Here is an 11,903-nt window from a genome sequence, read left to right on the forward strand (position 1 = left end):
TATTAAAAGATGTTAAATGGTTCTGTAAATCACATCACGAGGTTGTATATCACACTGTAAGTTTCATCATAAAATAAGTACAGAAAAAATATTATTGTAAAAATGTTTTAAGGACTAGTATATTTATCATAATGAACAGAACAATGTTAACTTTGATAAATATACACTGAATGGACACTTGAGGTGTGTGCACCTTTGGTCTCTTTTGCGATATTCATGGCATATACGCATTTCTACGCATCCGACTTGAAAATCGAGTACTCAGTATAGTGTGAACAAACTTCCATAACTTTCTTAATATTGCAAATATTAAAATAATTTGTGCACTATTGGAAAGAAAAAATAATTGCGATAAAATATTTTACAGACATTTTTTTATTGGTTGTGCCAGTTTTTTGCTAGCTTGAGTTAAACTTGCGCACTATTATAGCGATTTTTACATTATTGAAATCAATGCAATGGCAACACATTATACGTAAAATTGCTAAATTCTGGTGATTACCTCCCAATCCCAGCCCATCCTGCCAAAATACTTAAGATCTTGTTTTTTGAAAAAATGTACAATTAACTAACATGCACAGGATTTTCAACACAACAATAACATATTATCCAAGCCAAGAAAAAAAGAAGAATAAAACCCATTCTTGAATAAATGAAAATTCCAGCCTGATTATGTTGTATTTTGTTGCTATAGTGTATGTACACGCAAAACCTTATACATGAATATATATGCACCTATTTTTTGTGGAACAAGTGTACTAAAAATACAAAAGATTATTGTTTAATATTTGTTTTATTTTCCTTCAGATTAATAGCCTGGATTTTTATCCTACAACCATAACGCATTTTGTGATTATTTTAATGAAATTAAAGTATTAATTACTTGATAATATAAATTTTATATAATATATGGAGTCTTGATAAAAGGGGCCAGTACAAACATGCAGCGCAGTGTGAATCGATGAAGTACGGGGATTGTTTCAGCTCTACCTACAAACACAAATAATCAAATTAAAACATAACCTACTTATTCAGCCAATCAAATGCTTCCAATTCATTCTTCATGGTAAAGAATTCTTTTTAAATAGTTTCTCTTTGTGTGCTGAACAAAGATCAATGAAGACACACCCATATAACTGTCAAGTGAACCAATCAGACACGGTTGAATTTTTCAGAAATAGAAGAATTCTTCACCACGAAGAATCAATACTTCGCGAGAAATGGAAGCATTTGATTGGCTGAATAAGTAGTTTATGTTCTAAGTTCTCAAAGATCACCCTATGTTTTGAAAACTGAGTGAAACGACAGCGTGTAAGAATATCTAAACAATTATTTTAAAAAAATGAAAAATTGTAGTTATCCAAGTTTGTTTGAAATTCAAACAAATAATGAAACTTGAATCTATTGCTTAAAACCCTCGAAACAAAATTTACAATATGATGTGCTTGACAAAAACAGGAAAGGTCCGAAAAGAGCAAAGAATTGCAAGAACATAAAGACAGTGTTATATGCAATTTTTGGAAGAGTCTAGAAAGCATTTTTTAAAAAATTTTTTTTTGCCAAAAAATCGAAGGGTTAATGAAAGGAGGGAACCAGAATCAGGAATCCACTATATTAAATTTTCTTCAAGACAGCGTCCACACCCAAACGTCATGAAGAGTAAAGGAGTTTTTGGGATAAACAAAAAGTGATTTTTTTTTCACACTAACAATATTCGCAAGATATATTGCTCACACCTCCATGGCACCTGATCCCACCTCTGATGTTTCGGGGGTCCGTGTTTGCTTTGCTCTTATTTTGTATAGTTTTATGGACTTTGAGACTGAATACTCTTCGTTATCTTCATATCCATCTTTCGCCTTTTGACTTGTTTCATTTTCCAAACTTGTAAAAACACCTTTCCGAACGAGGAAACTAGTCAAGAAATCATAAGATCTGCCATTTTTCAGTATACTAAGGGCCAGGAGTTGGATAATTTTTTTATGGACATGGATTTTAATTGAAAGAGAATTTTTAAGTTAATTTATTAAGACTAAATCATTGAAAAGCGTCTTTTGCTTCTTTCCGAGCAATTTCTTTATTGAACAGCCCTCGTATATGCAGTTTTTGTAGCAAAGAAAAGGAAACACTAGAACATCTTTAGAATGAATATGTAGAATTAAATATACATTTTTAATAAATGTTTATGCTTGGTTTTATGACTTTTTTCATTTGATATTGTAATTGATGAAAAAAAAATTGTTTGGTTGTGCTGAAAGCGAAATGATTAATTAAATAAACTGTCAATTGAATATAATATATATCTGTTCCAGGTGTAAAGAAAATCCTTTATAATAATAATTAAACAACTTTAAAACTATATGGACCAATTTGTATAAAATTGAAAAAACAGAGAGCATTAAAAAAACAAATGTACCAGTTTATTTGATGAGAAATGGAATCTTTTCACAAAACTGAATGAATACAAAGAGCATTAAAAACAAATATACTAGTTGATTTAAACATATTATATTGAACACAATCAATGGGATTGGACACAAGTTATGTCAACTTATATATATAAATGTACTAGAATTTGATGAGAAATGGAATCTTTTCACAAAACTAAATGAATAAGTCTGTATATCTATGAATAGTGTGAAATATTGTTTAAAAAGTATATTTATATCTTTGCATTTGTTCTTGATTCAAATGTTTTGTAATAACATGAAGAAATGTGTAAATGGAAATTTATATATGTCAATGTATGCATGATTGATTTTTTTTCAAGTTGTTAGATTTAAATTTTATTTTTTGTTGGCAAAAATACTTAAACATAAATAGATAGAATCATATTTAACTAGAAATATGTCTATTTTTCAAAAAACAAAATAATGTAATTATAGTTCAATTAGTATATGAGCCTCGTCGGATAGAAATCGACCTTATCGTATGCAACGTCATAATGAGAAAAAAGCGAATAAAGTTGAGAAAGATTTCCCGGTATTTTTACTACACATGGTTTTCACGTTGAGGAATGTTTTAGACATCGTCAACTGCAGTTTAAAGATTTTTTTCTTTAAAAAATCGGATCATTTAAAACATGTACTAATAAAATAAACATTTTTTAATGTATTCTCCTTCGTAGAGCCTTATTTTTTATTGTTACCATGGATCAATGTAAACACAAGCCAGAGGAATGCCGAGTCCGATCTACACTTATTTTTTTTCAAACAGCAGAAGACGGAAGGCCATATCCAACACTAGATAAATAATAAGTTGGTTGACATACAGCGAAGAAAAAATGGCATGGTGCATTACTGAGGAAGTACAGAATATATTTTTTATTGTAGTTTAGAGTATAAATTTAAACCAGAGGAGACGAAATCTGGCACAGAAAATCGCACATGTACTGATGCAGTAATAACCTAGTGTGTGAACTTCATTTACTATCATCGTGTGCACGTGTATTCATTCACGCACGATTAAATTCGCAATATTATATTAGATATACTTTAATGTTTCATGTCTTTGAATGAATTTACGTGTATTTTCAAATTTATCACAGAATATTAACCAACCAACCAAAACAAAACAAACAGCTAAGCATATCGATTCAGTACAAAATGTACAAAGGCCACGATTCAACAACTTTTAAAACGCGTTTTTCTAACTACAATATTAAGAGATATCAAGAAACAAGTAATTCTGGTGTTGTTTAAGGCAATTTCTTCATATATAAGTAATTCTCAAACGGAAACACGTAATGTCCGTAGCGACTGGATACGATAAATTGTGCAAGTTGCTTCCCTTTGACGCAAAAAGAGGCTCAACAAGGGGAATCATTTCCTTTAAAAAAGACGTTTTTTTCTCTCTATCTTAACTTTTGTCTCTCTTCCATTACCAGATTTTAAGTAAATTTTCTTAGATATTTCACTCCTTATTTTGCAAATTTATAAAAAAAAAAAAAAAATACCGAGGATTTTTTTAATGATTTTAAATTTCTTTAACTTGACTGGCGAAAATGTAAGAAGATGGGCCCGGTTTGTAAAACATATCCATCTACGTCATTAATATTTTAAACAGTTGTAAACCAAAAAAAAAAAATACTCTAAAGTCGGATGTAAAAAAAAACAATAGTTTTGTGAAAGGTGTTCTTAAATATTCAGCATAATGTTAAGTATTTTGAACCCCGTTATCACCAAACATTTCTGCAAAAATCATCTTGAGCCAGGATTTCATCTGTTCGTGAATAACAGGAATATGGTTTCGTTTTGTACTAAGACTTTCAACTATAACATCAAAACGTTCTCAACATTATAAAATTCTTATACAATTCTCTTTTTTGAAGAGAGGGTGGATACTAACAACAGATAACTTAATTATAATTCTTAATCTATAATTTCATAAGTGTTGTGTTGGACTGGATTAGGAACGGGATAGCAGGATTGTTGTCGATGCGTACGCCGCGTGCCTTCATACATATTATTTTTCTCTAAATGAGAGTCAATGTTTTTTTTTTCTTTGGGGAGGGGGGGGGGGGGGGCTTCTTAAGTCAGCATACATGTATATAAAGCTATCTCGCTGGCTGAATATCGAATAATAATCACCCAAGCAGAATCCGACTATCTAATTCATAGCATTATTTATTCTTTTTTTAATTGGCTTAACTGAATTTTCTAATAAAATATTCAGTAAGACATTCTCAATACAGTCTATACGTAATCAATGTTTGCAGTTAATTGAATTGTAAAAGAAAGAAAATGTTCTGTACATGTAATTCAACAAAGCTTGTGTTTTTCTTTTTCTTTCCCTCAATGCATTTCTAATACTCAAGGTAACAAAGAAATTACAATTTTTGCATTTCTGACATTCATATTGATATCCCTTCACTTTTTTCTGTTGATAAAAATATTTTGTAAACATTATGTAAAACCTCTTTTTCAAATGCATTAGAATGTTGCGTCTCTGATACAGTAGGAAACGAGTATTCTAAATGACTTGTGACATGACCTTTCTAATGACCTCACCAATTTACATTCATATTTGGGTACATATCTCTCAACCAATCAGATGATTTTGGCAGAAAGTTGATTAAGTATCCCATTTTAAGCATTCGCAACTGAAATGCCGAGTGAGGTGGACGTGCAGGTAATTATTTACTATTATTTTAAAAATAATCATTTGGGGGATGCATTATATAATTTGTTTTCAAAAAAATTTGGGTAGAGTTTTTTTTTTATCTATTCAGCTCTTGTTGACATTTTTTTTTTTTTTAAATTTAAGCTACGAATTAATGCAAAACATATTTATATATAGGAATCGTATTTTGAAACAAAAATGCTTCGGATATAAAGTATTCTGAGAGAAATCTCCGACAATATCCTCCACCTGTCATCATATACAAAATTGAAATAAACAGATAAAAGGAAGGGGGGGGGGGGTATTTTAGTTTCATGTTTAAATTAAATGTACAGTATCCCACCAAACTTAAAGTTTTTTTTTTTCTTTTTTCGCTTTTGTAAATTATTTTTGCCAATCGTTTATACATACTCTTTTTAATTTATCAACAAGTAACGCACATAGTGTCTTGGTTGCAATTGATTATAAACCTACCACACCCACCCCACCCCTACCACCCACCCCGAAATACGATTTTCAGGGGGGGGGGGGTTGGGGTGTGTTGTGTTCAAAGTAATCCTTTTTTAACTGCCCCACTCCCTCCTTTCTTTCTTTTTAATCTGACACTAAGTTTATTTTGTAAAATTTTATTCTTAATAAAATCACCTCAAATTTTGAGTAATTACTAACAGTGCTATCATGCGAATCGAACGATTGTTGTGTCTGAATATGGATACAGCTTTCCGTCATCGCTAAAAATAAACCGCACTGTATCGTTGATATTTTGCTGATACAGTACTGTTTCTGTTCATTTGCATAAGAAACGCCCACAAAAGTGTTCTGTATCGCAGTTACAGTATGCTTGACTTCAAAGGAAAACTCACCGGGTCATGTCACAACATGCTATAAAGAACAAAAAATAAAAAATCATCTTCCAAAAATAATGCATGCATACTTATTGAGTCGAGAATTTCAGCCAATGTGTATACTACGTTTCCCATGACTTTCCGCTACATGTAACTATAAATCTTATTCTTCTAAAATTAGGTGGGGTTTCTCACACACGAAGTTAATTAAAAATGTACCAACGATGCATGATTATTATTTTTTTTTTTACAATGAATTTTAGATTATTTACATCAAATTAATTTTTAAAGTAAAATTTTGTACATTATGAGATATTTTGTTGATGAAATCTCTTTTAATGGTTAACATATTTTTAAACAGTTCCCTATATTAAGGTTATCAACTACATGTTTTTTGCATGCAACAGATGAAAATTTCCCGCCGATAAATGTTGAAATCTTGCCGACTCAGCGTTAAGCAAAATTCAATCAATCAGTAATTTGTACATGTATATTTACTTATTTATTTTTCTACATTATGGATAATAGACATTTGATGAAAAGACGATTGGGTTTTTACTTTTACTAGGGGGGGGGGGGGGGGTAATAATGTAAAGACATAGTGGCTAATTTTTTGTCGAACCATCCGTCCAATTACAACCAAGCGAAAATGATGTGGAGGAAAAGAGGGTGTATATATGAACTAGCTATTTGAAGGTGAATGTGGCTGCAGTAAAAACGGTTTTAGGGGGAAAGTCCTAATAAAATGAGCTTACTTTTAGACATCTTTGATTTCACGTAATAACTATGTATATATATACAGATGGAATGTCTATCTGTATGTATGGGTGGGTGACTGTGATTTAAATTATAACACCCCATACCCTCTAGTCAGGATGAGTGGTAGGGGTTAGGTAAAATTCTGGCTAATATTTGAATAAATGTGTGAAAATAAAAAAAAAACGAATATGAATACATTATCTTAATTTCAGGAAAGATAAAATTGTCGACGAGTTTCGTATCTTTGGTTATTGGTCTGTATTAAAAAATGTTGAATGGTACTGTAAATCACATCACGAGGTTGATATCACACTGTACTAGTTTCATCATAAAATAAGTAAGAAAAAATTATTATTGTAAAAATGTTTTAATGACTAGTATATTTATCATAATGAACAGAACAATATGTTATCTTTGATAGATGTACACTGAATGGACACTTGAGATGTGTGCATCTTTGGTCTCTTTTCCGATCTTCAGCTTTTAATGGCATTGGGATCTACATCATAGTGTATGTTCACACAAAACTATATGCACCTATTTTTTGTGGAACTACTGGAAATCAAGTGTACTAAAAATAAGAATGATTATTGTTTAATATTTGTTTTATTTCCTTTCAGATTAACAGCCTGAATTTTTGTGATTATTAAAATGAAATTAAAGTATTAATTAATTTATATTATAGTATTTATAATATAAATTTTATATAATATATGGAGTCTTGATAAAAAGGGCCAGTACAAACATGAAACACAGTGTGAATCGATGAAATACGGGGATTGTTTCAGCTCCATCTACAAATATAAAAAATCATATTATTTCATAGTTAGCGATACATTTACAACATTACATCATAAAATCTAAAAATTATGTAATACAAACAATACAAAACTGTGGAAAAGGCAAAACACGGACCCCTTGAGATTCCAGATACGGAATCAGGTGCTATAATGAGAAAGCGTCCCCTTTTATAAGTCACGCCCGCCTAGAGCCTTATGTATTCATCAGGTAGACAGAATAGTAGAATTTAGCATGAAAACAAAGGTCTAACAATTTGTATATCAATCAGAATACGAACTAATGATGGGTTGTACATGTAATTGCTGACATGGTCATTGTATTGTATGTATTTATTACAGAGACAGTCTTTGCTTTAAAAAAGCTTAAAAATTATATTCTGTTATCTTTCATTTAGCAGAAAAGAAAACATTAACATTGTTTTCTCAAGAAAGTAACTCTGGAATTAAACAGTCCCTTCCAACTGATTATCAATTAGATCTCTCGATTCAGACAATCCGTTCTTTCAGATTGCAATTATCATGCTATAGAAAATCCATCCCTTTGCGCTTTCATTTATTGTAACAACCTATTCTGGAGTATTCTTAATTTACGTCAGTGTAGATATATTAAGGAGTAAATATACAGGACTTAAACTTTAAACAATCTTTCATTAAATTAACTAAAATGATTGGGCAACGGACATGAATCTCAATAATGCACGACTCATATTTACTTGCTTTCGAAAATTCTAAAATAACACAAAATGTACAATGATAAGAGTACTTGTTTTTATATATTTATATAAAAAACGTTAAAGACATGTAATTTTCATAGAATTCATGTGTCCTCAATGTCGTAGTGCAGTGGTAAGAGCGTCTGCTCTAGAGTTGTGAAGTAAGGAATTGATCCTTACGTCGCGGATTCGAATCCCATTGTGGAACGTGGAGACCGGTCCTTCGTATGAGATCGTATTTTATAAACCGAGTTCCCGTGTCGCAGTAGGTGCTGGTATGAAAAAGATCCCTTACTGTTCAATGGTTCTGAGTGCCGAGTATATTAGGGAAAAATGCCGGTCACCACCTACAATTGGCAGCGTTTCCAAACGAGTGAAAAATTCGAGAAATGCAATCTAAATCATCTTCATTAAACACAAACTGCCATTTCTAAGATTAGATAAATTAGTGCACCCAGCTGCCAGATGGAAGACAAGCAGAAAATATTAGTTATCTTTGAAAATGAATAATGAACGATTTAACTTCCTGAGGAAACCGATTGTTTGTTTTGGTAAAATACACTATAATTTCTTTATATTAGAGATTACTGAATTAGCCAGCAATAGTTAGTATCATAATGTTACTTCAGGCTAATGCATATAATTTTTTTTTTTCAAGATTTAAAAGACTCGAAAAATGAATATACTCGTACATATATACCGGTATTAAATTCTTACTGTGAATTCTATTCCGATTCAGAACCTTGAAAAACGACGAGCTAAGAGCTGATGGTTCCTTCCTGCGACGCCTTTTTCTACTTTCATGACAAATCTAAAATAAAATCATTTTTAATATAAAATCATATCTGTCAACTAATCAGCTGATATTTTTTTTTTTACTAGTCTTCATTTTCTAGTCTACCTCTTCATCTGCACAGTTTGTATTCTGTCTACAGATACGAACTATACATTCTATGGTGACATATGAACTTGATTTGAAGCGAAATCCATACAGTCGAGCTCGTAAAACTTGAGGTGATGTCTGATCGAAATTGTCCATTAAGACGTTGCTCTCTGTCGAGTTACAGGAACTAGAAATAGAAAGTTATGCCAATGAGCATAATTTTTGTTTATCAATTCATAATTTCGTTATTCCAATGTAAAGTATGGACACGAAAGAATGGATATAATTGAGGGAATAATACTCTAGGGCTAAAACATGTGAAGTCTCACTTTCTGGAGTATTTAGATAAAAAAGTAAATAAGTTTCAAATTGATTTACCTCAAAATGACTAAGTTTGAACCTATTCTGAAATGCAATGACTTATGACCAATTTTCTTTACCGATAAATAAAATCCTTAAATAAAACCAGTCACCTTGTATTCCAAAGAGTCACGTTTTCTGATCCTTCTTTTACTACTGTGCCAGAGAAGGCCTTGCATTCTACTGGTCTGATGACATGATGTTCTTAAAGAAAAAAAATAAAAGGTTTGCGATCTATGTGGTTGTTTGATCTCAATGTGAAGCTTTTCATTTTTAAATGCATCAAAAATGAGAATTGGAAAAAGCAAAGATCAGATACCAAATTTGCTTGATTATGAGATCATGACAAGGAGCACAAAGAGGGTGTGACCCAACAGGGGATGCTCACTTCTCCATGGTACCTGATCCCACCTGAGGACCTAACTGTTCGTTATCCTCATATTTCAATTGAAGTACTTGTATATACTGATTAGCACGAATAATTATTCATATAAAAATCTTGAAAAGCAAGATTACTGATACAAAAAGGTAAATGGATACAAAAGTGAAGATAAACTACTTACCACCTGTGTATGTAATAAACATATAGAAGCGGTCTCCCAGATACACATCAAACACTGAAGGAGAGGAATTGTTCGGTCCTTCCCTAAAGTATATATCTACCCTTGATACCTCCCTCTGTTTAGGCTGTAGTATTTTAACTCCTTCACTGGATGTGAGGGGACTCAGAACAAAATAAGTCGCTTTTTCACAAATATGATAGCATGAAAATCATCTATTTTCATTGGTTAATGTACTTTATAATAGACTTTGCAAAATGAGGAGAACAAATTAAAACAATGCTTGATATTAAGTATATTCATTAAAATTACAATAAAGCCTAAATGTGCTTACTCATTAAGTAAAGTTGTATGCGCAGGTGTTGAAGACGATGAGTTGTTCGCTATTTGATCAGTGGTTGTTGATGATAATTCTGTTGTAGTGTTGTTCGATTCCGCTATATAATGTTTTTTTTTTAAAAAAATAATAGATTTTGAGTCTGTTGTAACACTTAGTCCGAAATATCTGACATTTTCCAGGCTTTTGAAATTACTATTTTGATATCTTGAGTGCCAGGAATACGTCAGAAACGTCGCTAACTGGAAATTTAGCTGTCTCCAAACGGAGCTGATTTTTGATACTTGCGAACCGAACTAAATACCGGAAATAATCAAAAGGCTTTTAGCACAGTGCTTCTACTTCTCACAAATACACATGAAAAGAAAACACTCTACATTACGATGCAGGATTTGCAAGATTTTAAAATGCACGAAATGAAAACAAATATCAAATTTCGCGACAGTTTAATATTTTCATCGGATTATATATACATTATATATATTATATAAAAAGCACTAAAAAACCAACAACACTGTATATCCTAAATGTCGGATCTACCAAGTAGATACAAGGTCACGGATGGAAATTTATATAAAGCACTAAAATGACCAACGACACGAACAATAAAAATTGTCAAATTTTCGGGACGCCCTGTCCCTTCCTCAGGACAAATAAAAAAGTTAAAAAGTCATAAGAACAAAGGAAAAAGAAAAACAAAAACAACTAGCACTACTACTAAACTACTAAACACTATATATTTACAAACTAAGTTACATGTTGAATTGGAAATTTTTAAGAACACTATAATTAAAGAATCGGTAGATCCGACATTTAGGATATACAGTGTTGTTGGTTTTTTAGTGCTTTTTATATCCTTTTTCGCCAACTGTATCTTCACAGATCCACCCGTATATCCATCATTTCTTTATTTTTATATTTTCTGTTCTTTTCATTTGTTTTTGGTTAATATGTCTTTCGTCATTTTACGTTTTTTACTATTTTGTTTTTTTCCAACCTTTGCAAATTAGTTCATTCCATTTTCCCTTTCGAGTTTTACTCATTTTTTTTTTTTAAATTTTTGCATTCTTGCACGAGTTATCTACGAAATACGTAATAGTACAGAACAATCGTTCGTTGAATCTTTCGACTTCATACGACAAAAATCTTAAAAGTATTGTTCTCATTTTGGCCTTTATAATTTCCTTTCAAATATGTCTATTAAAGATAAATCAACATTCAAACTTCTAAAGAAAGAACACCAAAAATCTATAAAAACTGAACACCGGGTCTCCAATTTACAGACCTACTTAGAGTGTGACATTATACCAAAAGGCTTTCAGATAAATGTTACACCTAACATAGGGCCAATCTCCAAACGCTTCCAGGAACGCTGGGACGTTATTACAAGGAGATGTTCTAAACAACTGATGTCACTCTGTCTTTCTTGGGATATCCACAAGTTAGGACAATTGAGGAGTGAGATCAAGTCCTTAGAATCATCCCTCAACGATATCATGTCCCAGGCCGATCTTGACGAAGCCCA

The 11,903-nt window shown here is 31.5% G+C and overlaps 1 protein-coding gene across 1 annotated transcript; it reads right to left on the reverse strand.

Annotated features, from left to right (window-relative positions):
* Positions 1-889: 889 nt before the first annotated feature.
* LOC134278784 (uncharacterized) lies at positions 890-10,379 on the reverse strand. Its single transcript, XM_062761068.1, has 6 exons — positions 10,376-10,379; positions 10,045-10,224; positions 9,595-9,685; positions 9,140-9,308; positions 8,956-9,049; positions 890-990 (listed from the first exon to the last, which is right to left on the reverse strand). The coding sequence occupies exons 1-6, from the start codon at positions 10,377-10,379 to the stop codon at positions 899-901; spliced, it is 630 nt and encodes a 209-aa protein (XP_062617052.1). The 3' UTR covers positions 890-898.
* Between the last annotated feature and the right edge of the window lie 1,524 nt (positions 10,380-11,903).

This window comes from Saccostrea cucullata, unplaced genomic scaffold (assembly GCF_032062105.1).
Source record: "Saccostrea cucullata isolate Sc308-1 unplaced genomic scaffold, CSIRO_AGI_Scuc_v1 ctg6117, whole genome shotgun sequence".
Classification (NCBI taxonomy): Eukaryota; Metazoa; Mollusca; class Bivalvia; order Ostreida; family Ostreidae; genus Saccostrea; species Saccostrea cuccullata.